Below are 24,346 nucleotides of genomic sequence, written 5' to 3' on the forward strand. Positions count from 1 at the left end.
GCCAGGTGCTTTTCCTGGTCTCCCATGGGGTGCAGGGCCCAAGCACCTGGGCCATCCTCCACTGCACTCCCTGGCCACAGCAGAGGGCTGGCCTGGAAGAGGGGCAACCGGGACAGAATCCGGCGCCCCGACCGGGACTAGAACCCGGTGTGCCGGCGCCGCTAGGCGGAGGATTAGCCTAGTGAGCCGCGGCGCCGGCCCCCTCTCTCCAGTTGTAACACATGAGGGTTCCAGTTTCCTTGCCAGACCTGTTGCCACTGGGGTTCATGGTTCAAGCCTTCCTAGGGGGTGTGAACGAGTATTTCCTTGTGGTTCTGATTTGCATTACCCTGAAGACTAATGATGCTGAAAACCTTTTTCTTTTTAAAAACTTATTTATTTATTTGAAAGGCAGAGTTACAGAGAGAGAGGGAGAGAGAGAGAGAGAGAGGGACAGAAAGAGCTTTCACCCTCCAGTTCACTTCCCAGATGGCTGCCATGGCCGGGGCTAGGCCAGGCTGAAGCAGGGGCCTGCAACTCTATCTGGGTCTCTCCTGTGGTTGCAGGGGCCCAGGCATTTGGGCCACCTTCCTCTTGCTTTCCCGGCGCATTAGCAAGGAACTGGATCGGAAGTGGAGCAGCCAGCATCCATGTGGGAGGCGGGTATTACAGGCAGCTTAATGCATTGTGTCACAATGCCAGCCCCCGAGCGTCTTGTTTTTAAGGTTTAGAATGGACTTCATTTCTTCAGTATTGCTGTCTTCTAAGGGTAGGCAGCACTTTTACTTGGCATCAGTTGTGTGTTGGTTTTGAAGCGTTCAGTGTCACACTGGCTGGCTGATTACTGGTGTCTCCATCCCTGTGGGGTGACTGTGCCTGCAGGGGACAGGTTCTGCTCTGTTCTAGTTTGTGCTGCTTGCGTAGGTCCCTGTAGCAGTCAGAAAGTGGCTCCATAGCTGACCCCATCTTCCCATTTCTGTCGGGTGTGTGTGTCTGGTGGCTCTGTCTTGTCATTGTCGAAGGCTTCTGGCTTGGAGACAACTTAGTGCGTTTTTGGCCAAGGGAGACTCTGGGAAGCTAAAGCTGGATGTGTGGCAGCCGCAGCTTCTGCTTTGGTGCAGAGCGCCCCGAGGAGCCCCCATCCTGTTTTCACGAGTGCTTTGGCTGCAGGTGTGTCTTCCTTGGAGAAGTGTCTCTTCAGAGCCTTTGCTCATTTTAAAGTCGGGGCGTCTTAGTGATCGCGTTGTCGGAGTTCCTTACACATTGCAGACACAAGTCCCTTCCCAGGAGAGCAGAGGCTCATATTCTACCCTCTGCACCACCCCCATAAGCCTAGCACACAGTAAGTGCTTCATTCAGGCCAAAGAACAAATCCAAGGAGGAGGAGATCCTGGCCACCTGGGAGAGGGCCGGCAGGAGGCACGGTCCCAGGGGGTGGGGTCTGTGCTGGGCTGAACCCGGGGTCGGGATTCCGCGGGTTACAGAGGGTGCTGCTCTCTGCCCAGCTGACTTTGCCCTGTCCCAGAGAGTGCTCAGGGGACTTGAAGAGACCCAGGTCCCTAAAGCCCATCCCACCTCTGTTTCTGGCTAGTGAGCTGGGAAGAAGGTAGTGCTGTGTGCTAAGATGGGAAAGACAGGAAAGGAGCGAATCTGGGACAGGAGCGCAGAGCCCGGCTTGAGGGTTTGAGATTCCCAGTGGAGGCCCAGGTCTGTCTGGGAGGCTGTTGCGCAGGCAGACGGCAGATGTGACCTGGGAGTTATTAGCAAGTGCCTGATCCTTAAAGGCTGGGGAAATGCCTGGGGTGGGGGTGTGGTCAGAGGAGACCGGGGACAGCCGGCTTTGGCTGCATGATGGTCACAGGTTCCCAGTTTCCAGGAAGTGGTGGCTCTCGAAGACTGTGTGGGGCAGGGGGAGGAAGGGCGGTGGGGCACAGACAGTGAGCACACATGACCCTTTCACCACTGCAGAGGGGAAGCCGAGACGGGGGCAGGTGTCAGACAGGGAGTTCCGAAGATGGGAGCTACTCTAGTGCCCCTGCCTGCTGGCGGGAAGGGAAGGGTCTAGTTGGGAGGAGGGGTGCGTGCTGGTGCTGGGAAGAGGTCCTCAACTGCAGGAGCCGGGTGCTCGAGGAGGCAGCCCTTAGCACAGGGTGGAGGGGTGAGGGACCCTGCATGGGGGCTGTCCCCAGCAGGATGGTGGGGGTGGGGTAGAGGTGGAAACCTGAGCCATTTGGGAGAGGTGGAGCACACGGGCCCCTGGGGTGCAGCAGAGACCCCGGCCAGTGGTGCAATCATAGGAGATCTGTGGTCGTCAGTTTCACCAGAGAGCAGTGGGCACCTATGTGTGTGTCATCTCCTTCAGTGCACAGCGCACAGGCGGGCGGGTTTAGCTGGGCAGAGACACTTCCCTAGGGGAGCAGGACAGGAGAAGGAGCTGAGCAGGTTAGGGATGCTTGTGAGAATTATTGTGTATCTAGACCAAGGTGGTGAGAAGGGAAGTGGGGACTTGGAGGGAGGGTGAAGCAGTGGGTCACGCCTGGAGGTCTTCATGGAGGTTTTTTTTTTTTTTTTCTTTTTTTGACAGGCAGAGTGGGCAGTGAGAGAGAGAGACAGAGAGAAAGGTCTTCCTTTTGCTGTTGGTTCACCCTCCAATGGCTGCTGCGGCCGGCGCACTGCGCTGATCCGAAGGCAGGAGCCAGGTACTTCTGGTCTCCCATGGGGTGCAGGGCCCAAGGACTTGGGCCATCCTCCACTGCACTCCTGGGCCATAGCAGAGAGCTGGCCTGGAAGAGGGGCAACCAGGACAGAATCTGGTGCCCCAATTGGGACTAGAACCCGGGGTGCTGGTGCTGCAGGCGGAGGATTAGCCTATTGAGCTGTGGCACCGACCCATGGAGTTTAACAGTAGCTGGAGCAGGTGCTACGGTTTGGTGAGGGTGGCTGGGAGTAGTGCAGGTATTTGGTGGCTGCTGGAATGGAGCAAGCCAGGCACCCCCTTGCAATCTGCTGGGAGCCATTTCTCATCCTCACTCACCTCTACTTGTGGGGTTGCTTTTGTCTCCTTCAGTGGAGCAGCAAGCTGGACTTGCTGGGAGCCTAGAACCTGACCCAGCCCAGCTGGCCATGGGTTCCCGTGACAGTGAAACCCTGGTAACAGAATTTCTAGGACCAGTTCAGGCCCAAGAATGCACGCTCCCTGGGAGGTGGCTGAGTGGTGGCCTGCCGTGTTCCAGATAGGCTGGCCTTGGAAGGAGAAAGAGGAGGCCTGGCTCACCCCTCAGCTGGCTGCACTGGAGCTGCTGTCTTGATGTAGTCCTTGCTCCTGGGTCTTTAGTGAAGGTTGGAAGTGCAGGGGGTGGCAGGGGGTCTCAGGATCCCCCTTCCCCAGAGGGCCTGCACCTGTCCTTCCGGAGCCAGGCCACTTGCACCTGTCAGGCCCCCAGGCTCGGTCTCTGCTTGTTGTCTTTGTACCTGATCTGGCCTAGCAGGAGCCCTGCCCATGTCCCAGCTTGGCTTTCCCCACCCCAGGCCTCCTGTGGCTGCCCTGGAGCTCTGTTTATTGTTGGCTTCATGTACCCTCACGCCCGAGTTTACATGACATACATGCAATTTTAGAACAAACACTTATATATGCACACATGCACCCATACATACAAATTTCAAAATAATTTGGCTTCAGTTATTTGCAAAAAATATTTGAGAGACCCCATCCCGCTGGTAGACGGCTACCTACTGGTGACCAGCTGAACTTGTCCAGTTACAGACGTCTCAGCCAGGACTCACCGCCCACCCCCAGTTGCCATGTGGCCGTGCCTTCTTCAGAAATGATGCCTGGACTTCCCCTGAATCTGGAAAACCTCAGCAAGGCTGGAGGTCTCTGGATAAAGAGGCAGCAGAAGATGCCCCACTGGACGATTCAAACGGCCCTCCCCCTCCGCAGCCAGCCACACCCCCCCCCAGGAGAGGCGTCTGGGAAGCAGCCACACCGAAGGGAGTTCAGCGTGAGGCTGAGGCTGAGGGTTTGCCCTGGAGGGTTGGCTGAAGGCTCCGCTGGACGCCTTCGGCAGCTCTGTGCTGGATTCGTGCTACGTGAAGAACCCGCTAGTCTAGACTTCCGACTTCTGTGCCATTTACACAGAATACAGCACGGGTGGGAATAAATAGGGCTGCTATTTATTTTGCAGCCTACTAGGATTTATTTTCTCCCTTTTCCTTGATTATTTTTAATGCAGAAATTTGATTTTTTTTAGTGCTTTAAAATTAGCCACCACTTTTCAGAAATATAAACATCTTGTAAATTGAGAGATGAGAGGAGACCGAGAGCCAGGAAGTTCTCCCTGCCTGCCCGTCGTCCTGCCCTGCGTGCTGCCTGGTTTCCTGGCCAGGGCATAGGTTCACGAGAACTCGGGCCGAGCCTCTCGTCGTGCAGGTGGGAAAACCAAGGCTGGAGAGGATGGGACTGGGCCTGAGCCCCCTCCTGCTCTGAAGGTCAAGCTTGCCTTTCCATCCTGTGTCCAGGAGGACTGTCGCCAAGGCCCAGGGGAGCCTGGGACAAGACCGGCCTGTCAAGGCTGGGGCAAAATGCACAAAATGGGACAAAGACTATCTCGGAGGGCAGGGTTGGCCCTGAATCCCTGGGGGGCTGATGGGACCCACAGTCCTGAACGGTTTTACAAAATGGTGTCCCAGGTTGCGAGTTCCAGGGCTTGGGCCAGCTCTTGTCCTGAGCAGTTAGCTGCGGTGGCAAAGGCAGAATCCTCAGTGCCTCCTGGGGAGCCATCTGCGCAGGGCAGAGCAGGCCCAGGAGCCTGCGGCTTCCTCTTTGCAGAGGAGCAGGAAGGCTTGTGTGGGGCTGCGAACCCTGAGGACCAAGGGCCAGGAGGTCTGTTCTCACGTCCATGGAGGGAGGAGGGTTTTGTGTAGAGGTGGGAAGTCAGCAGCATCTGTCAGAGCAGACCAGGGCCCCAGGGTTGCTCCTGGTTGCTCCCACAGCAGAAGCAGGCCCAGGTAACAGGGCTGAGCCAGGTTTCAGAACTGGGCACCTGTTCTAGTGCTGAGCCTTACTGGCTGGGTAACTCTGGGAAGTTACTTAACCTTTCTGAACCTCTTACTTTCTAATCTGTGAAATGGGCCTACCTTATAGGGCTGCTAAAATGAAAATTATAAGAAAATATATGTGAATAGAAGTGGCACTAGTAATGTGTTGTTAATAGTAGTAGTAATAGAAGATTAAGGCCGGTGCTGTAGTGTAGTAGGTTAACCCACTGCCTGTAACACTGACATCCTATTTGGGCGCCAGTTCGAGTCCCAGCTGCTTCAGTTCTCATCCAGCTCCCTGCTAATGTACCTGGGAAGGTAGTGGAGGACGGCCCAAGCTTATGCCCCCGCCACCTACCCGGGAGTTCCAGCCTCCTGGCTTCAGCCTTGCCTGGTCCTGGCTGTTGTGGTTGTTTGAGAAGTGAACTAGTGGATGGAAGCTCTTTCTGTGTCTCCCTGTCTCTCTGTAACTCTGCTTTGCTTTTTTTTTTTTAACTTTTATTTAATAAATATAAATTTCCAAAGTACGTTTGGATTATAGCAGCTTTTCCCCCCCATAACCAGCCTCCTACCCACAACCATCCCATCTCCCACTCCCTCTACCATCCCATTGTTCATCAAGATTCATTTTCAATTATCTTTATATACAGAAGATCAATTTAGTATATACTAAGTAAAGATTTCAACAGTTTGCACCCACACAGACACACAAAGTATGAAGTACTGTTTGAGTACTGGTTATACCGTTAATTCACATAGTACAACACATTAAGGACAGAGATCCTACATGGGGAGTCAGTGCACAGTGACTCCTGTTGTTGATTTAGCAATTGACACTCTTACTTATGATGTCAGTAATCACCCTAGGCTCTTGTCATGAGCTGCCAAGGCTATTGAAGCCTCTTGAGTTCGCCAACTCCGATCTTATTTAGACAAGGCCGTAGTCAAAGTGGAAGTTCTCTCCTCCCTTCAGAGAAAGGTACCTCTTTCTTTGATGGCCCGTTCTTTCTGCTAGGATCTCACTCACAGAGATCTTTGATTTAGGTGGTGGTGGTGGTGGTGGTGGTGGTGGTGGTGGTTTTTTTTTTTTTTTTTTTTTTTTTTTTTTTTTTGCCAGAGTGTCTTGGCTTTCCATACCTAAAATACTCTCATGGGCTTTTTAGCCACATCCGAATGCCTTAAGGACTTATTCTGAGGCCAGAATGCTGTTTAGGACATCTGCCATTCTGAGTCTGCTGTGTATCCCACTTGCCATGTTGGATTGTTCTCTCCTTTTTAATTCTGTCAGTTAGTATTAGCAGACACTAGTCTTGTTTATGTGATCCCTTTGACACTTAATCCTATCATTATGATCAATTCTGAACTGAAACTGATCACTTTGAGATGGCATTGGCACATGCCACCTTGATGGGATTGAATTGGAATCCCCTGGCACATTTCTTTTTTTTAATTTATATTTATTTATTTATTTATTTATTTTTTGACAGGCAGAGTTAGAGAGAGAGACAGAGAGAAAGGTCTTCCTTACGTTGGTTCACCACGCCATTGGCTGCTACAGCTGGCACACTGTGGCCGGTGCGCTGTGCGATCTGAAGCCAGGAGCCAGGTGCTTCCTCCTGGTCTCCCATGCGGGTACAGGGCCCAAGCACTTGGGCCATCCTTCACTGCCTTCTAGGGCCACAGCAGAGAGCTGGACAGGAAGAGGAGCAATCAGGACAGAATCCAGCGCCCCGACCGGGACTAGAACCCGGGGTGCCGACGCTGCAGGCGGAGGATTAGTCTAGTGAGTCGCAGCGCCGGCCATACATCACTTTTTTTTTTTTTTTTTTTTTGACAGGCAGAGTGGACAGTGAGAGAGAGAGAGACAGAGAGAAAGGTCTTCTTTTGCCATCGGTTCACCCTCCAATGGCCGCTGCGGCCGGCGTGCTGTGGCCCACGCACCGCGCTGATCCGATGGCAGGAGCCAGGTACTTATCCTGGTCTCCCATGGGGTGCAGGGCCCAAGCACTTGGGCCATCCTCCACTGCACTCCCTGGCCACAGCAGAGAGCTAGCCTGGAAGAGGGGCAACCGGGAAAGAATCTGGTGCCCCGACTGGGACTAGAACCCGGTGTGCTGGTGCCGCAAGGCGGAGGATTAGCCTAGTGAGTCGCAGCGCCGGCCATACATCACTTTTAATTACTAGAATAGTCAGTATAAAAAGCTAAGAAATAGGAGCAGGCCCCCTGGCATGTTTCTAACTCTACCATTAGGGGTAAGTCCGATTGAGCATGTGCCGAACTGTGCATCTCCTCCCTCTCTTATTCCCACTCTTACATTTAACAGGGATCACTTTTCAGTTCAATTTAAACACCTAAAAATTGTGTTAATTAAAGAATTCAACCAATGGTATTAAGTAGAACAAAAAAAAATACTAAAAAGAATAAAGTATTAAGTTGTTCCTCGACAATCAGGACAAGGGCTGATCAAGTCACTGTTTCTCATAGTGTCCATTTCACTTCAACAGGTTTCCTTTTAGGTGCTCTGTAACTCTGCTTTTCAGATAAAATAAATCTTTAATAAAAAAGAACAGGAATCCCTGTAAGGGGTGAGAGGAAGGGGATTGTGTTCTATACAATAAAATTTAGGAGTGTCCCTATGCAGAATATGTTACATATATGTTTCAATGATGTTTATTTATGTGTTTTCATTTATTTGAGAGAGAGAGAGAGCAGACACAGAAATTCTCTATATGTTCACCATGGCTAAGGCTGGGCTGGGCCAAGGCCAGGGGCCAAGAACTCAGTGCAGGTCTTGGTGTGGATAGCACCTGAGCCGTCACTGCTGCCTCCCAGGAGTGGCATCGGCAGGAAGCTGGAGGCGGGACTGGGACCCAGTGCTGTGAGATGGGATGTGAGTGTCTTAACTCCTAGACCCATGCTCGCCCTGGTGCGTTACACCTGCAGGGGGGACTCTGTCACTGGAGGGAGGCATCCCCGCAGAACTCGGAGCTTCCTGAACTGGGGATGTGGCTGATGTATGGAGCCTCGGACCGGGTTGGCCATGGTGATCCGGGCTTTGTTTACCTGTGCTTCCTGTGCGGGGTGCATGGCAGGTGCAGTCAGAGGGCTCTGAATGCATGGACCTGTGCCCAGGGTCGGCTCGGTGCTGACATTTTATGTGCGCTCCAGGACTCTTGCACGCCCCCCAGCGTCACCGGGTGAGGCGTTGGCTGTGGAGGCCGCAGACCTGTTAACGATGGCGCTGTAGTTTCCTCCTCGCCTTTCTCGGCCTCTGCTTCAGGTCTGTTTATGAGGCCCAGAAAGCAGCCTTGGCTCTGGGCCGAATGCTCTGCCCAGTTTGCTGGAAGGATGTGGAGGGGCATGAACGGGGCCGCTCCTGCTGTGGGTGCTCAGTGGGCCCGAGAGGGGCTTTCTCGGGTGCACCCACAGAACAAAGCGGGTGGGCACGTGGGCGGAACGGAGATGCGCTATGCTGCAGCTTTGGAAGAGGAGCGGCCCCATGTTGGGGGGTGGTGGTGGAAGGTGCCGCTGGCTTCTCCAGGAGTGGCTGTGCTTGCTGCTCTGTGTCCCCAGCCTGACCCCCAGGGCCTGGTGTCACTCAGTAGGTATTTGTTGAATAGGTGAACAAACCCAGCAAATATCTCTTTTTTAAATCTTACTATTTTCCATGCAATCTAGGTGAGCAGATCTTACTACTTTATAGCAATGAGGTATATGTGCTTGTACACAGACATGTGTAGATTAATTCATATCTAGTTATGCATTTCTTGAGATTTATTTATTTTTTTGAAAGAGTTAGAGAGGGAGAGACAGATCTTCTATCCACTGGTTTGCTCCCCAGGTAGCCTCAGTGGATGGAGCTGGGTCAATCTGAAGCCAGGAGCTTCTTCTGGGTCTTCCACATGGGTGGCCTGGGCCCAAACACTTGGGCCATATTTTACTGTTTTTCCAGGCACATTAACAGGGAGCTGGATCGGAAGTGGAGCAGCCGGGACTTGTACCAGAACCCATATGAGATGCCGGCACTGCAGACTGTGACTTTACCCATTATGCCACAGTGCTGGCCCCCAGTTATATGCTATTTTAAGATTTATTGATTTATTTGAAGTCAGAGTGATAGAGAAGAGAGAGAGAGAGAGAGAGAGAGAGAGAGAGAAATCTTCCATCTGCTGGTTCACCGTGCAAATGCTTACAACAGTCAGGTCTGGGCCAGGCCAAAGCCAGGAGTCAGAAACTCCATCCAGGTCTCCCATATGGGTAGCTGAAGCCCAAGCACTTGGACCATCTTCACTGCTTCCCCAGCGCATTGATGGGGGCTGGATGAGAAGCAGGAAGTAGCTGGGACTTGAGCCGACACTCTGATATGAGATGCAGGAATTGCAACCGGCGGCTTAACCCATAGCACGCCAATGCTCTCACCCTGGCTTATGTGTTTTAACGGCTTGTTTACTACTGCCTTCATCAGTAACTAATAACTGGGCTTGGATCAGCTTGTGCTTTTGTGTTTTTATTTCTAAGGCCAACACCTGATTTCTTTTTAAGGAAACATTTTGATGCAAGTAAAAATTAGATTGAAAACAGAACATGCGCTCCCGGTGCTCTGCACTGGCTCATCTCTCCCCAGCGAGCAGTGGCTGACCACCCCCGTGCCTGCTCACGTGCTCGAAATCTGAAATAACAGCACCTCGGGTCAGGGTGGGGGGCAGCACCCCCCAGGGATCATTAACCTTTGCAGCCGGGACGTCCCCCTCTGCTGTGAGTAGGGCCAGAGCCACGTACTGTGCCTGGGCTTGGAACGCACTGCCTTGGGGTGTGTGCATGTCCCTGGTGGCAGTGGCTTCCACACCTGTCCCCATTTCAAGCACTGGAAGTCCTTGTTAACATGCAGCTTTAGCCAGAAATCCACAGGTGCACAGCACAGGGAAAGTGGATCTGCTTGGCCTCCAATGTGGGTGGGCTCCCTAGGCTCAGCAGCACTCCCCCAGTGCCCCCCCCCCCCCACACACCGCCAGCCAGGGCCTCCACAGAGCCCCCGAGGCCCTGGAGAAGCAGCCTGCTCACATATACAGCCACGCCTGATTGTATTCTCAATGCTCACCCGTGTAGTGCATTCATACCTCTCTTCTCTCCTCTCCGGCTCGCTGTGTCCCTGCCAGGCTGGCCTCATCCGCACTGACAGCACCGACTACTTCATCGAGCCTCTGGAGCGGGGGCGGCAGGAGGAGGAAGAGGCCGGCGGGAGGACGCACGTGGTGTACCGCCGGGAAGCCGTGCGGCGGCCGTGGGCAGAGCCTCACGGGGACCTGCACAATGAAGGTAGGCTGTGGGCAGGGCCCGGAGCGCTGTCTCTCTGCACACCCCCGGGTGACCTCTGGCCTCAAGCTCCCAGTGCCTGGTCTCAGTCTTCTCGTAAAGCGGAACTGGGCCGTGTATACACCTGCTTCACCAGCAGAGAAACCCTGTTGGGTTTGAGGAGCTGCTACAAGCAGCTGGAGTTGGGGACCCAGTAGCCACGTGTATTGTGGTCTCGGCCTCTGGACTCCAGAGCTGGCTGTGTGTGTGTGTGTGTGTGTGTGTTGGGGGTGCTCAGCACTGCTCCTCCAGGCTATTTCTGAGCTAGGGCCAGGGTGGAAAAGCCGTGTTCTTTCCCGAGTCCTGTGGGATCCCCAGGAAGTTTGTTCTCAGGGAACTGGGAGGGAGGCTGCTTGGTGTCAGGGCATCAGGGTCAGCTTTGTGTCTAATAGAGCCTTGTATGGAATTTTATTTTAAAGAGTATTTATTTATTCAAAAGAGAGAGGGAGAGAGGGAGAGAGGGAGGGAGAGAGAAATCTTCCATCTGCTGGTTCACTCCCTACATGACTGCAATGGCCAGGGCTAGGCCAGGCTGAAGCCAGGAGCCAGGAACTCCATCTGAGTCTCCCAGATGAGTGACAGGGATCAAGCACTTGGGCCATCTGCCTCTGCCTTTCCTGGCACGTTAGCAGAGAGCTGGAGTGGAAGTATAGTGGCTGGGATGCTAACCCGTGCTCACATGGGATGCTGGTGTCACAGGCAGCGGCTTACCCTGCTGCGCCACAACGCCAGCCCTCGACACACCATGTTAAAGTCCTGCTTCTGGCTGTGTCTGCCGTGTGACCCCAGGCAAGTTCCTTAACGTTCCTGAGCCTCGGTTTCCTGGTCAGTCAAATGGGGGTGATCAGTGCTGTAGCCGTCGTGTGTGTATGTCAGTGGCAGTGTGTGTGCAAATCCCAGAATGCAGCCTGGCACACACGTGCGTGGCTGCTTGGTGAGTGGCAGCACTCATCTCGGTGTTGTCCCTGGGTGACCGCAGACGTGCTAGGGTGGGAGACCCCGAGGGCAGGGGCGCCCCTGCTCTGCAGAGAGAGGTGGTGCTCAGCACATGTGACTGAACAGGTGCAACGGTGGATGTGATGGGTGTGGGTCCTGGGCCCAGGGCCGACTTCAGAGTTTTCTCATGAAGCCCCTTTGGCGAGGAGGAGATGACGAGGCCCTGGACGGAACTGGGTGGTGAGTGGGCCACACCCTCACGCCAGGGCTCTATGGGGTGGGCCTAGTGTGACGGAATGCCTGGAAACCAGCTGTCCCTGCCCCAGTGCGACTTTGAAGCCGCAGCTTCTTTCCAGTGCCCCTCACTGGAGACCGGCGGAGGCGTCTGCAGGCCCTGGGGCTGAGGATCTCAGGCTGTGCTGGGGGGTGGGGGGGCACTGTTCCCTCTGCCACTGCTGGGAAGAGCAGCAGAGTCTCCTGGGGGCTCTGTGCATCTGAGGCTAGTTCGGAATCAAAAGGCCTACATCTCCTTCTTGAGCATAACCCTGGGAGAGTCCAGCTCCGTGGCCGTGACCTGGGAGCCAGCAGCCTCTCCTGGCCCATGGTCAGGGGCTGGTAGCTGAGTTCAGGCCCAGGGGAACAATGTGGTGGAAACTCCCAGGGGCCAGTGAGCGGGGCCAGGGCCAGGCCTGGTGCTGTAACCCTGTGCTCTGTTGTCTGTGGGCCTGCAGTGGCACCTCTCGGGCCGTGCCTGTCTCTGCTTAACATGCACCCTCGAGATGAGCGCGTTAGCCCAGCCCTTGGGCCTGCTTCCCTGCACATCGGGAGAGCCTCTGAGCCTGCCCGGCAGCCAGCAAGAGGCTTCTGAGGACTCTCCCTCAGCCTGGGCACCTGCTGGCCCTGTGCAGGTGTCCCCTGCCGTGGGCCCTCAGATGCTGGGATGCTCTGGGCTCTCCCTTTCCTCCACATGGGCTGGAAGGCACAAGACACCGCGTTGCCTCTGTGTCGCTCCTGTGGCCCCTCTCCCTGGTGTGGGGTGCCTGGCCTTCTGGAAGGCTCAGGGGCTCCATCAGATCAGCTCTCTAGCCCAGCTGTGGCTGTGAGGGACTTCCTGCCCTCCCGCCCTGGGCTCCACCTGGCAGGGGGTCTGTGAAGACTGAGGTTCAGCACTGCACCTGCAGCACGTAAACCCCCAGGCGCTGCTCAGCCCCTCTGGACGGCCCTTCCTCCTTTCTCCCAGGAACCTGTGGGCTGTGCTCACCCTTGGGTGTTGATGCCAGAACACAGATGCTGTTGCACAGAGAGGTGCTGGCCTCAGGGCTGAGTGGGAGCCAAACCCGCCAGGCTGTGGTCTCCCAGGGGCCAGCCGCCCTTCACACGTCCCCCCAGGCCGTCGGCCACGCGTTCATTCTTCCAGCCCTGGAGTCCGGTACTTTTTCCTCCGCACCACACACCGCCAGCCAAAGAGGAAATGAAAAGAAACGGCCGCCAAGCCCTGTGGCTGCCTGTCGCTCTGTCCTCAGACTGCCCCGGTACCATGTGGACGGGCAGCCTGGACGCAGAGCTGGGGTCTCTGCAGAGGCTCCTGTTCCTTCCCACCCCAGTGTGGCTAGAACCCCAGCAGACAGGCTTGTGCCTGAGTTTGCACCCACACGGGAGCTGCCAGGGGCTTCCCTCTGTACCCCCATGCCGGAGCAGGGCGCCCAGGGGCTTCCCTCTGTACCCCCGTGCCGGAGCAGGGCGCCCAGGGGCTTCCCTCTGTACCCCCGTGCCGGAGCAGGGCGCCCAGGGGCTTCCCTCTGTACCCCCGTGCCGGAGCAGGGCGCCTCCTGCTCCCCATCAGCTCCAGCTAAGGTGTTCCCCACCCGCCTCCCCCAGCTGGAGTGCTGGGGACGTCTTCTCTAGTTGGTCCCATGAGCGCCCTGGACATTGCTGTGTAGTTGGCGGGCTCTGGGGTGAGGGGGCTCCCTTTATCACCCATGGCCCATCCATCTCCTAGGGGTGGGTTCACCCCTGATTCAGGCTGGTGGGGTGGTGGCAGCGGCTTCATGTCCTCGGCCCTGACGCCTCTGTCCGGGGGGTCCTGGCTAACAGTGGATCAGTGACCACTCTTAGGAATCAGCGGCACAAGGGTGGATGGTGGCAAAGGCTCTGCAGCCTTCTTGAGGGACCCCTGCCCCCCATCCTCTCCCTGAGCTTTCCCCGCTTCCTGAGTACCCTCACTCCACTGCCAGTCTTCAGTGGGGCTGCGCTGGAAATGACTGACAACAGTTTAAGGTGGAAATGACTGACAATGAGTTAAGGTGGAAATGACTGACAGCAGTTTAAGGTGGAAGTGACTGACAATGAGTTAAGGTGGAAATGACTGACAACAGTTTAAGTGGAAATGACTGACAATGATTTAAGCTGGAAATGACTGACAGTAGTGTAAGGTGCTACCTTTATAAGTGGTCTTGCGTTTGGCGATGTCTCATACCATGGGCGTATTGTTTTATTATTTGAAAGTCAGATACATGTGCATACACACACACACACCAGATGGAGGCAGGGAGGAGAGATGAGATGAAATCTCCCATTTTCTGTTCATTCCCCAAATGCCCACAACATTTGGGGCTGAACCAGGCCACATCCAGGATTGAGGAGCTCCATGTGGGTCTCCCACATGGGTGGCAGGGACCCAGCTAGTTGAGCCATCCCCTGCTGCTTCCCAGGGCGCACATCAGCCGGAGCTGGACCTGGGGGTGGAGCCAGGACTAACTCAGGCATGCTGATGGGAGACGTGGGCATCCTCAGTGATGTCCCGACTGCTCTTTCAAAAGCCCCCCACAAAGCATGGGCTTTTCATTCAGACAGACCCGGGTGTGCTGCGTGTGTGACGTCTTTGAACCTCAGTCTGCTCACCTGTATGGTGGGCAGAGTTACCGTCAGGATTAGGTTGGATCAGGAGACGGGAAAACCATGGCCCGCTGGCTACAAGCAGCCTGCTGCCTGAATTTTGAAACGCTGTCCTATTGGAGCGCAGACACACACGCTGTCAACGCATGAGTGTACGTCCGCGGTTGCTATTGTGTTCCAACAGCACCATTAAGAGTCGCGACACAGACCGGGTGACTCAGAACCATGTCACCACCTTGAAATTTAGTGAAAAAGGTTTGACAGCACCTGGATTATGCAATGCCAGTCAGTACGTGCTAGCACAATAAGGAAACGTGTCACTTTTCCCCGGTGGGCGAAGCTGAGACAGTGAAGGCTGGGCAGCGGGCAGTGCCTGGGGGGGTCCGAGAGGTGCGGGTGGGTCCCCAAGACGCCTTGCGTGGGTCCCGTCCCCCTGTGCTTTTCTTTCTTTATGAAGACACCTCTGCCACCACCACTTTTGATTCTAATGCATCCTTGCGGGGCCGGGGGCAGGGAAGAGATCAGGGATTCTTCCTGCCCATTGTACAGGCGAGGAGATAGAGGTCGGGACACACAGGGAGACGGGGTGAGTGGTCCCTGGAACCCAGGTCCCTCATCTGGGCCGCTCTTCACTCCTCCACTACTCATTGCATCAAAGGCTCAGCCATGGCCTCCTGCTAGGAAGAGCGTGGAGCCCCTGTGCTGGTCTGGTGTGGCTCCTGGAGGCAGGGCGGGGTGTGCGTGGCGGGTTGTGGCGCAGTGGCGGCCTCTCACATGGGTCTCTCCTCGTCCTCTTCCTGTTCTGTTCCAGCTTTCGGCCTGGGTGACCTTCCCAACCTGCTGGGCCCGGTGGGAGAGCGGAAGCGGCGGCACGCCAGGCCTGGTGGCTACAGCATCGAGGTGCTGCTGGCGGTAGACGACTCGGTGGTGCGCTTCCATGGCAGGGAGCATGTGCAGAACTACGTCCTCACCCTCATGAACATCGTGAGTGCCCTGTGGCCAGGGCTGGGTGGGCCGGGTGGACTCTTGGGCCTGGTGTTTAGCAGGGAGGCCTTGGCTGGCTGAGCCCTGCAGTGACCTGTGTGTGCGTGCCTATGCTGAGCTGGCCACTGGCCATCGGGGACATAGCCTGTGCACGGTAGCTTCCGTGTGTGGACACATTCAGAGTCTGGCTCAGGCCTGGCCTGGGGTCTCTTCCCTGAGACTTGGCACCTGGAGGTGGATGCCCAGTCCCAGGCTGGCGAAGCTGGCGGTCTCTGCAGGGGTTCCCAGAGCCCCGGCCTAGGCCTTGGCTGTTCCCAGAGACCAGACAGGCAAGGGGAATAGGACCAGGTGCAGATTTGAGACTGGGGTGAAGCAGAGAGCCCTTGCCTGGCCCAACATGCTGGTGTTGCTGGTGGCTGTGCCTGCAGAGACATGGAAAGGCCAGTTTCCCAAGAAAAATTAGAAATGAAGTTTCTCAAAAAAGGGTTCAAGATTTTAAGTCCTATGAAAACTCTGAATTTTTTTTTTTTTTGACAGGCAGAGTGGACAGTGAGAGAGAGAGACAGAGAGAAAGGTCTTCCTTTGCCGTTGGTTCATCCTCCAATGGCCGCCGCGGCCAGCGCGCTGCGGCCGGCGCACCACGCTGATCCGAAGGCAGGAGCCAGGAGCCAGGTGCTTCTCCTGGTCTCCCATGGGGTGCAGGGCCCAAGCACTTGGGCCATCCTCCACTGTACTCCCTGGCCACAGCAGAGAGCTGGCCTGGAAGAGGGGCAACTGGGACAGAATCCTGCGCCCCGACCGGGACTAGAACCCGGTGTGCCAGCGCCGCAAGGCGGTGGATTAGCCTAGTGAGTCACGGCGCCGGCCAAAACTCTGAATTTTTTAAGTGTTGGAATCAAAGAAAACCTATGAAAACACAGCTGTGTGCCACATCCGGCCTGCAGGGAAGCCCCTCACAGTGAAGCGGCAGAGGGGAGGTCAGGAAGGGAAGACGCGAGAAAGCAATGGATGGCAGGACCCTCCCCCTTTGTCTTCTGGGCAGACGCCTGGGCAGGTGGCTCTGGGAAGGATGGGACCGATCTGGTGGAGTGGGGCGTGGTGGGACCAGCACAGGCCTGGGCCAGACGCTGGCAAGGTGAGCAGGCCCCCAGGAGAAGGCAGGTGATGTGCTGGGTTCAGACCCCACGCAGCACGCAGGGCTGCTGGGTAATGCCACATCCACACAAGGCAGCAGGGCAGGTGCCCGTCAGCTTGAGTCTGTGCCGGTGGCCAGGCTAATGGCTCATCATGAACCTTCACCTGGGATGCGAGAGAAGGAGGCCAGAGGGAAACTGGCGCCTCCATAGAGCTTGAGTGGCACCCGTCTCCGAAGCCAGGGGCTCGGGTCCCACACCGACACAGCTAGGCACCTCGGGCCTGTTGGGAGAGGATGAAGAAATTGGTTAGCGGCATTCTGTACCAGCCACAGGATGACTTCCTGGGGCCCGGGCAGGGACAGAGCCAGCTTACCCTCCGTCTAGGAGCAGTGTGCGAGCCTTGAAGAGACTCTGCCCCTTCCTGCCTTCGTGACCTTGGGCATGTTACTGATCCCCCTGGGTTTCCCCTGCCGCCCCGGTAGAGTGGCATGTGGGGCTCTGGGGGGCGTTACCAGAGGGCCAGGTGCAGAGCAGGGCCCCGTCCTGAAGCTCAGCAGTCGGTGGTGATGCACTTCTGGGCACTGCTGGGAGCAGCTGATCTGATGATGGCTAACATGGCTGGGCCTGCACCTCAGGTGCTGTGGCTGCCGGGACGGGGCTGCGTGAGCTTCGCGGGGGGACCTGTGGGACCTGCGTTGTTCAGGGCTCTTTAGAAAAGTCTCTTCTTCCTGCTTCTAAGATTTCCTTTTTTAATTTGAAAGGCAGAGAGAGAGAGAAAAACAAAACACCCGAATTCTGACCAAGTTCTCTGCAAGGCAGAGCCTGACCACCAGCAACACGAGGCCAACTCCTATCCTCATAGCTCTGTGGTCAGAGGCAGAAGAAGCCTTCCCACCAGTTCCCAGACAAAATTCCTGGGGCAAGACTCTGATTGGTCTGATGTGGTCACGTGACTGTCCTTTGGCCAATCACCATGTCAGGGAAAGAGTTTTCCAAATGTAGGGAGGGATATGGCCCCCGGGAAACCATTCTGAGGTGGATGGACACCCCAGCTTGTCTCTGCTGCAAAGTTTAACCGCTGGGGGGAGCCGCTGCCATTTGGTTTGTCGTGAAGGTTAGATAAGTGTGAAGTCAGCACGGTGCTGGCAGGGTGAGCACTCCGTCCCTGCATTGGTGCCATCAGCTGGCTTGGTGTCCTGGGTAAAGCAATGTGTGCTTGAGTCTGTGACGGCGACTTCCCGGATGGGCTGCGGCCCCGACGGTGCACGGTGCAGTGTCCAAAGCCTGTGGGTGGTGGGCAAGCATGGGAGAGAATGGTGTCTGTGACAGAGCCCTTGGAAAGGAGCAGAGGGCAGATTCCTACCCACACTGCCAGCACCTGCCACAGGCGGGAGCGAGGCTCGGCGCCACAGGCTCCCTGGGAAGTCTGGCCCGGGGCCTCCTTGTGTGGGTTCTTGCTGTCCTGGCCCGTTAGCCTGGTGTGTGGTTGCTGCCTCCTGGAGCTGATGGGGGAGGAGAGAATGCTGGAGTGGAGCACACACCCCCCCACCCCTGGAACGCTTGACCACCCAACCAGATTCTGTAACTCGCAGGCCCAGCCCCAGACCACACAGCGGAGGAGGAATCCTGTTAGCCAGAGCCAGGGTGGGCCCCTGGGGCCAGCAAGTGGGGAGCAGGAGCAGGGGCCAGAAAGGGGAAGGGAAAGGATGCCCAGGGGATTGTGCCGATCCTAGAACAGCCCTGAGCAGAGCCAAGGGGTGGCGGGGGGCAAGGACTGCATTCCCCCCTCCCTTGCCACCTGCTGCTCCCTTTTCTGGGTTCTGGCTGGGAGCCCGGGTGTGAGACGGCATCCAGGGTGGGGAGTGGTCGAGGATGAGTAGCCGAGAAAGACCACAGAGCTTGTGTGCTGCTCTGGTCTTTCAGAGAAACCCAGGGCTACCCCTGTTGAACAAATCCTCTTGCTCAGCTTTTTGGATGACTCGTAGTGGCCGAGGTGTCAGGAGATTCTGGGAGAGTGCAAGAGCTGCAGGACAGGACAGCCTCAGGCCCATCGGGATGCCCCTCCCCCCGGCCCTGCTGGCCTGTGCTTGGTGGGAAACGGGCACCCCAGGTCCTCACACTTCCTTCTCTTAGGACCAAAGAATACCGGGACCCTTTCTTCCCTCCTGTGGAAGAGTGGCTCCTGGGGGCTCCCCTGGAGTCACTGGTGTGACTTCCAGGTTGGCCTGGGCCTGCCTGGTGCGTGGGGGTGAGGTGAGGCAGGGGCTGTTCCCAGCAGGCAGGCACCCAGAAGGAAGGGCCACCACACACAGGACACAGAGAAGAAAAGGCAGCCTCTGCCCTTGGAGTGCCCACTGCTGGGTGCCCAGGACAATGGCCAAGGGCATCACTGGAGGAGCGTGAGAGCCAGACTCCATAAACGGGGCTTCATTTACTTAAGTCTCCCAGGGGCCCCGTGAGAGGTCTGCGTGTCCTCAATGCCCTTGCACAGAGCCGGGCTGTGGAGGCTGGCGGTGACTGCTGGGCTTCCATCTGGCCAGGGTGGGCTGGAATCAGGAGTTTCCAGGGAAAACCCTGCCTGAGGCCTTCCCCAGGGAGCTGCTCTGTGTTCTCCCTTGCTCTCTTCACAGCCTCCAGCAGGCGGGGGAGGAGGAGAGGCTGCGGGAGGCTGTGCGGGGCTGGCTTCAGCTCCTGGCTGCCTTGTCCTGTAGTATAGGGGAGAGAGGGGCTCGGCTTCCGGAGTGGCTGCCTTACAAAACTGCAGGCCCTGCCCTTGCAGGTGAGCTGCTGGGCCTCGGACACCCTCTCCCTCCCCGAGGGGCAGCAGCTTCCTGCCTATCGTGTGGGCGCTTTGACTTCCCTGCGATGCTTGGAGCATGGACCCCCATGGGGGTTCCCAGAGCCACTGAAAACGGAAGCCCTCTCATTTCTCGGGCCAGGGCAGGATCAGGGGAAGATATCTGGTTCCTAGGACAGATGGCTCCGCTGTGCTAACCCAGGGAGGAGGGGCTGGAGGCCGCTGATGAACCTCCGAGAATGATGAGATGAGGCCCCCGCACTGGCTCTGAGGGTGTCGGGGCAGCTGTGTTGTGCTGCCTCCCGCCTTCTTTCCCATCCACCCAGGGACAAGCTATGGATACTCCTGCAGCTGCAGACAGGTGCAAGGCCCCACCCTCATCCCTCCCTGGATGGACTTGTGTTTCCCTGTGCCTCAGTTTACCCATCTCTACCATGTCCCTTTCCTTGAGGCTTCTTCAAATCCCAGGACTGGGGTACCCGTGAGTCCCTTACAACTTGAGGGGGATCATTCTTTTCAGCACCTAGTGAGCACCTGCTATGTACCGAGCGTCACAGGCAGACTGTTGTAAGAAGCTTTGATCTGGCTGCAAAACCAACCCTGGTGCCCTGGATTGAAGAGGGAACATGGGGGATGGAGCAGAAAGAGCTCAGAAGGAGAGAAAGGCTTTCTAGAGGCAGGCAGAGCTGAGCCAGCCTTGAGGAGAGGAGGGCTGGGCAGGGCGGGTGCAGGCTGAGCGTGGTGATGGCAGCAGGGCTGTGGAGGCAGGAAGGAGGGTGCGGGTGGCAGAGGCTTTGCTGTGAGCTCCTGGGACTTTAGCTGTGGCAGGGAGGTGCGTGAGGCAGCAGCTCCATGCCTGAGGAGCAGCTCCATGGTGGATCCCAGCTGCATTGCGGGGAGGAGAGGATGGAGATAGGGGCTGGCTAGGGCTGCGATGGGCCCAGTGGAGAGGCCCCGGAGGGAGGGACTGTCCACCACTGCTTGTCTTTACAGTGTGGTCTTACGCCAGCTGCAGAACTGAGCACCCTGCACATGGCTTACACAATCTTTACCACGCAACTTTGGATGGCCAGATCCTCTTAACCTCTGCAGCCCAGGGGCCGAGGGACCGGCTCAGGTCGGCCCTGCCCCTCAGCATTCGAATCTGGATCTGAAGGATTCTGATCTTGTTTCTCCTCCCCGGCTGCGGTGGCAGAGCCTGGGACCAGGCAGGCTGGGCAGGCAGGAGGCTGCAGACCCTGGGCTGTGGGGAGGGAGCTGGGAGGAGCACAGCCCCTGTCCGGGAGAGCCTCTCTCTGAGATAGGCTCGGGTGGAGTCAGGCTCCCGGGACTTCTCCCTGGGCACCTTGCTGCTGGGCCTGGCTCCGCCAGCTGGGGCCCTCTCCTTGCCTGGGGATGAGGACCCCCGTGGACATGGAGATACTGGGGTCCTATTAGGGCCTAGAGTTGGAACAGAGGGAGGGGGAAGAACACAGTCTGCAGCCAGAAGCTTCCGCTCTGTGTTTTCTTGGGGACCCCTCTTGGCAGCCGACCTGGCCCCCTCTGCTCCCCATGCTCTCCTGCCCAGCTGCTGGGGCAACACTGGTGGCCGCCTGTGCCAACAGTCGCGTCCTCCCAGCTCCAACCTGCCCATCCCGAGGCCTGTGCAGAGGGACTAGCTCAGCACCCCTTCTTGGCCCCGGGAGGTTTGGGGTGCATGGGAGGGTGGGGCCGTCAGCGCCGGATGTGTGTGAGAGCCATCATGAAGGCTGCCGAGAGCACCGCACAGACGGCTTCCCAGATGAGCGGACGGCGCTGCCTGCCCTCTTACTCCTGAGAGAGCTGCGAGGCAGCCTGTCCGCCTGCCCCAAGATCACGGCTCCTCCTCTTGGTCTTTTTCTCATCTGTCCCCCAGAACCTTCCACTGCTCTTACTAAAAGCAAAAATGTGTTTGCTTGAAGACAGCGATTTTTAAAAAGATTTATTAATTTGAAAGGCAGAATTATGGAGGAGGAAGAGACAGAGAGACAGAGAGAGAGAGAGGTCTTCCACCTGCTGGTTCAGTCCCCAAATGGCTGCAACAGCCAGGACTGGGCCAGGCCAAAGCCAGGAGCTTCTTCCAAGTCTCACATGTGGTTGCAGGGGCCCAAGTACCTGGACCCTCTTCCACTGCTTTCCCAGGCATATTAGCAGGGAGCTGGATTGGAAGTGGAGCAGCTGAGACACGAACAGGCTCCCATATGGAATGCTGGCACTGCGGATAGCGGCTTAACCAGCTACACCACAGTGCTGGCCCCAAGGGTAGTGATTTAAAAAAAAAGAGTTATTATTTATTTGAAAGGCAGGGCACCATGTTGGGGGCTTCAGGGGACACAGAGAGAGAAGTCTTGCATCTGCTAGTTTACTCCCCAAATGGCTGCAACAGAAGCCAGGAGCCAGAAACCCCATCTGGATTTTCCATGTGGGTGCAGGGGCCCAAGCAGTTGGGCCATCTGCTGCTGCTTCCCCAGGCATATTAGAAGGGAACTGGATCAGAAGTAGAGCAGCAGGGACTCAAACTGGCACCGATATAGGACCCTGGCACCATGGGTGGTGGCTTAGCCTGATGTGCCGCAATGCCAGCCCCAGGCGGTGATTCTTAACTGTGACATTTGGCCATGTCTGGGGTTAGTTTTTGGCTGTCACAGCTGGAGGGGCAGCGTGCTGCTGGCTTCAGGAGGGCAGAGGTCAGGGATGGTACAGAACAGCTTCGGGTGCCCAGGACAGCCCCACAGAGGGTGATCGGTGTCACTGTGCACAGGGGCCCACTGGCAAGCCCAAATGGAGGGCGTCAGCTGGAGGTGCCACGCACAGGTATTTATATTTTCAAAGCAAGGCCACTGGGCAGGGAAGGTACTGATCACAGAAGGACAGAGGCTGCGGTTCCTGGCCCCCGAGACGCGGTCATGACGAGGTCCCTGCGGGTGGAGGGAGCCTTACGGTGCACAAAGCATGTTATATCCAGCACCTCACTCGGTGGACTGGAGGTGAGACCCCCGGAAACCTGTTCCTAGGGTGATCTTTTCAGCTCCCAGAGAGGCAAGCGGAAGTTTTAAATCCACAGATGCTGTGGATGGAGCCCGTGCTGGATGCCAGCCCTGCTGTCCATGCCTGACACTTGCCTGCCCTCCGCGACCCCATGCTCTGCAGGGCGTGCATGCGCCCCCCTCACGGGAGCAGAGCCAGCTCGGGCTGAGCTCATGCAGCACAAGCAGCGGGGGTCTCTCCAGGCCCCCGCCCTGCCCCTGTTTCCGCACAGCTAGGCCGGCCCACGACAGGAGCACCGCTCCGTTTTTCAAACAGGCCGTGGGGATAAATGCTGAGCGTTGTGGCCTCGTGAAAGAGACTCTGTTGGGCTGGGTGGGTCCGTCCCTGTGCCCGCTGGAGCCACCCTGCCCAAACAGCCTGGTGGTGAGGTGAGCTGAGCAGGCGGATGCCAGGAGAACCTCCCAGGCCCCCGCCGGCCTGCCCTAGAGGCAGCCACACCTTCAAAAGGAAAGTGTGCACTTGTAGCCCACACCAGGGCCATGGTCATGAACTAGGGCAACTGGGAAACAGATCTGAGGCTCAGCACCATCCTTCTGCTGCCCTGAGCGTGGCCTCAGCCTCCGGGATCTCAGGGTGACCTTGGAGGCTGAGCCTGTGCTGTGCCTCATGAGGGAGTGTGGCCCCTTGGGGAGGGGAAGCAGGCCCAGCCCTGGTGACTGTGTGGTCATCCCCTGAGGACCAGAGAAGGCAGTCTCATCATACCTAAGACCCCACCAGGAGGCAGAGCCCCAGTAATATATGCACTTAAAGAAAAAAGTCCTTCCAAATACATTCTGATGTAATGCTTCATTGCTTAGCATTTTCATATTTATTAGAAGAGTACTCTTAGCCTCTTTTATTTCTTTTTTAAAAATTGATCTACTTATTTGAAAGACAGAGTTAGAAACAGAGAGAGAGAGAGAGAGAGAGAGAGAGAGAGCAAGCCTCCATCTGCTGGTTCACTCCCCAAATGGCTGCAATGGCTGGGCTGGGCCAGGCTGAAGCCAGGAGCCCGAGTACTTGGGCCGTCTTCCACTGCTTTTCCAGGCACATTACCAGGGAGATGGATCACATATGGGATACTGGCGTCACAGGCTTAACCCAGTGTGCCACTGCGCCCCACCCCTTTTAGCCTCTTTTAGACTTGGGCTTTTATCAAGTTGCTCGTGTGTATAGATATGACCGCACAAGGAAGAAGGGGTTCCCACAGCCTCCTCACCTCTGGGTCACTCCCAGTCACTGGTGAGCACACAGCGGGTGCTGTGTCCCCCGTGTCACCAGGAGCATAGATGGTGCCACCCGAGGGCCCCGCTCTCTCCATGTGTCTGCCCAGGCCCGGGCACCACCCTGCAGGCCCCGATGCTGGTGCCTTCCAGGGCTGGCTGGGACTTGAGTTTCTTCCTCGAGTCGTTCCTTGCTTGAAGTGATGAGGGCTGGAGCTGTCTCCATGAAGCCACCAGGAGCTACTGCACATGTGAACAGAGAGGGCGCCGTGGACTTGGGGAAAGACGGCGTGTGTGTTGTGAGAAGGGCCGGGGCTGCAGATCCAGGGCTTGGTGTGAGGGCCTGAGACTCTGCATCGTTATTGTGTCCTAAGGCTCGAGGAAGGACAGTTGCGTGTAGAATTTCCCACCCGTGGTTCCTGTCAGTGTTTAGAGTTGCAGATTTTGGAGCTGTTTCGGTTTTCAGATCAGGGAGGCTCAGCCCGTAATGAAAACGATCAAAGGGAGAGTTCTGCCGCGCGGGCAGCTGGCTGGGAGGGTTCCGTGATGCAGGTGACAGCTTGGGCTGTGCCAGCTCTTCGGTGGAGGTTGTGTGCCCACTTCTGTTCCAGCGCAGGTGGACTTCCCACCCAGGGCCCTGCTTCCAGCCCGGCTGCTGGGCAGGAGGTGGACTTCCTGCTGTGGAGCTCCTGAGGTGGGGTGGGGTGGGGAATGCGCCCTAGTAGGGAGGGAGCTTGGGGTGGCCTGAGGCCGTTCTCTGCCCAGCTCCCCTGCCCCCTCTGTCACAGAGAGCCACGTCCTGGCTTGGCCCTAGACCCTACATCCTGCCACAGAGAGGCAGGTCCTGCTACTTTCCCACAGGCTCCCTGGGGGCCTGGCTCCCCTCTCCAGCCCCAGGCTGGAGCTGGGTCTGACTCTCTGTTTGGGCAGGAAAGTGGTGCCCAGCTCCCACACCACTGGG

The 24,346-nt window shown here is 56.9% G+C and overlaps 1 protein-coding gene across 2 annotated transcripts in view; it reads left to right on the plus strand.

Moving 5' to 3' along the window:
* The window catches only part of ADAMTS14 (ADAM metallopeptidase with thrombospondin type 1 motif 14), a 74,512-nt gene that overhangs the window by 15,387 nt on the left and 34,779 nt on the right, over positions 1-24,346 (plus strand). For both annotated transcript variants that reach the window (XR_016221680.1, XM_089314114.1), the window contains exons 3-4: positions 10,174-10,333; positions 15,012-15,184. Coding sequence is in view for 1 of the 2 variants with exons in the window: in XM_089314114.1 (XP_089170240.1) it covers positions 10,174-10,333; positions 15,012-15,184 (333 nt within the window). In the remaining variant the exon portion in view is untranslated. The remainder of the gene's footprint in view (positions 1-10,173; positions 10,334-15,011; positions 15,185-24,346) is intronic.

Source organism: Oryctolagus cuniculus, chromosome 15 (assembly GCF_051225735.1).
Source record: "Oryctolagus cuniculus isolate XC-2025 breed Fujian yellow rabbit chromosome 15, ASM5122573v1, whole genome shotgun sequence".
In the NCBI taxonomy this organism is placed as follows: Eukaryota; Metazoa; Chordata; class Mammalia; order Lagomorpha; family Leporidae; genus Oryctolagus; species Oryctolagus cuniculus.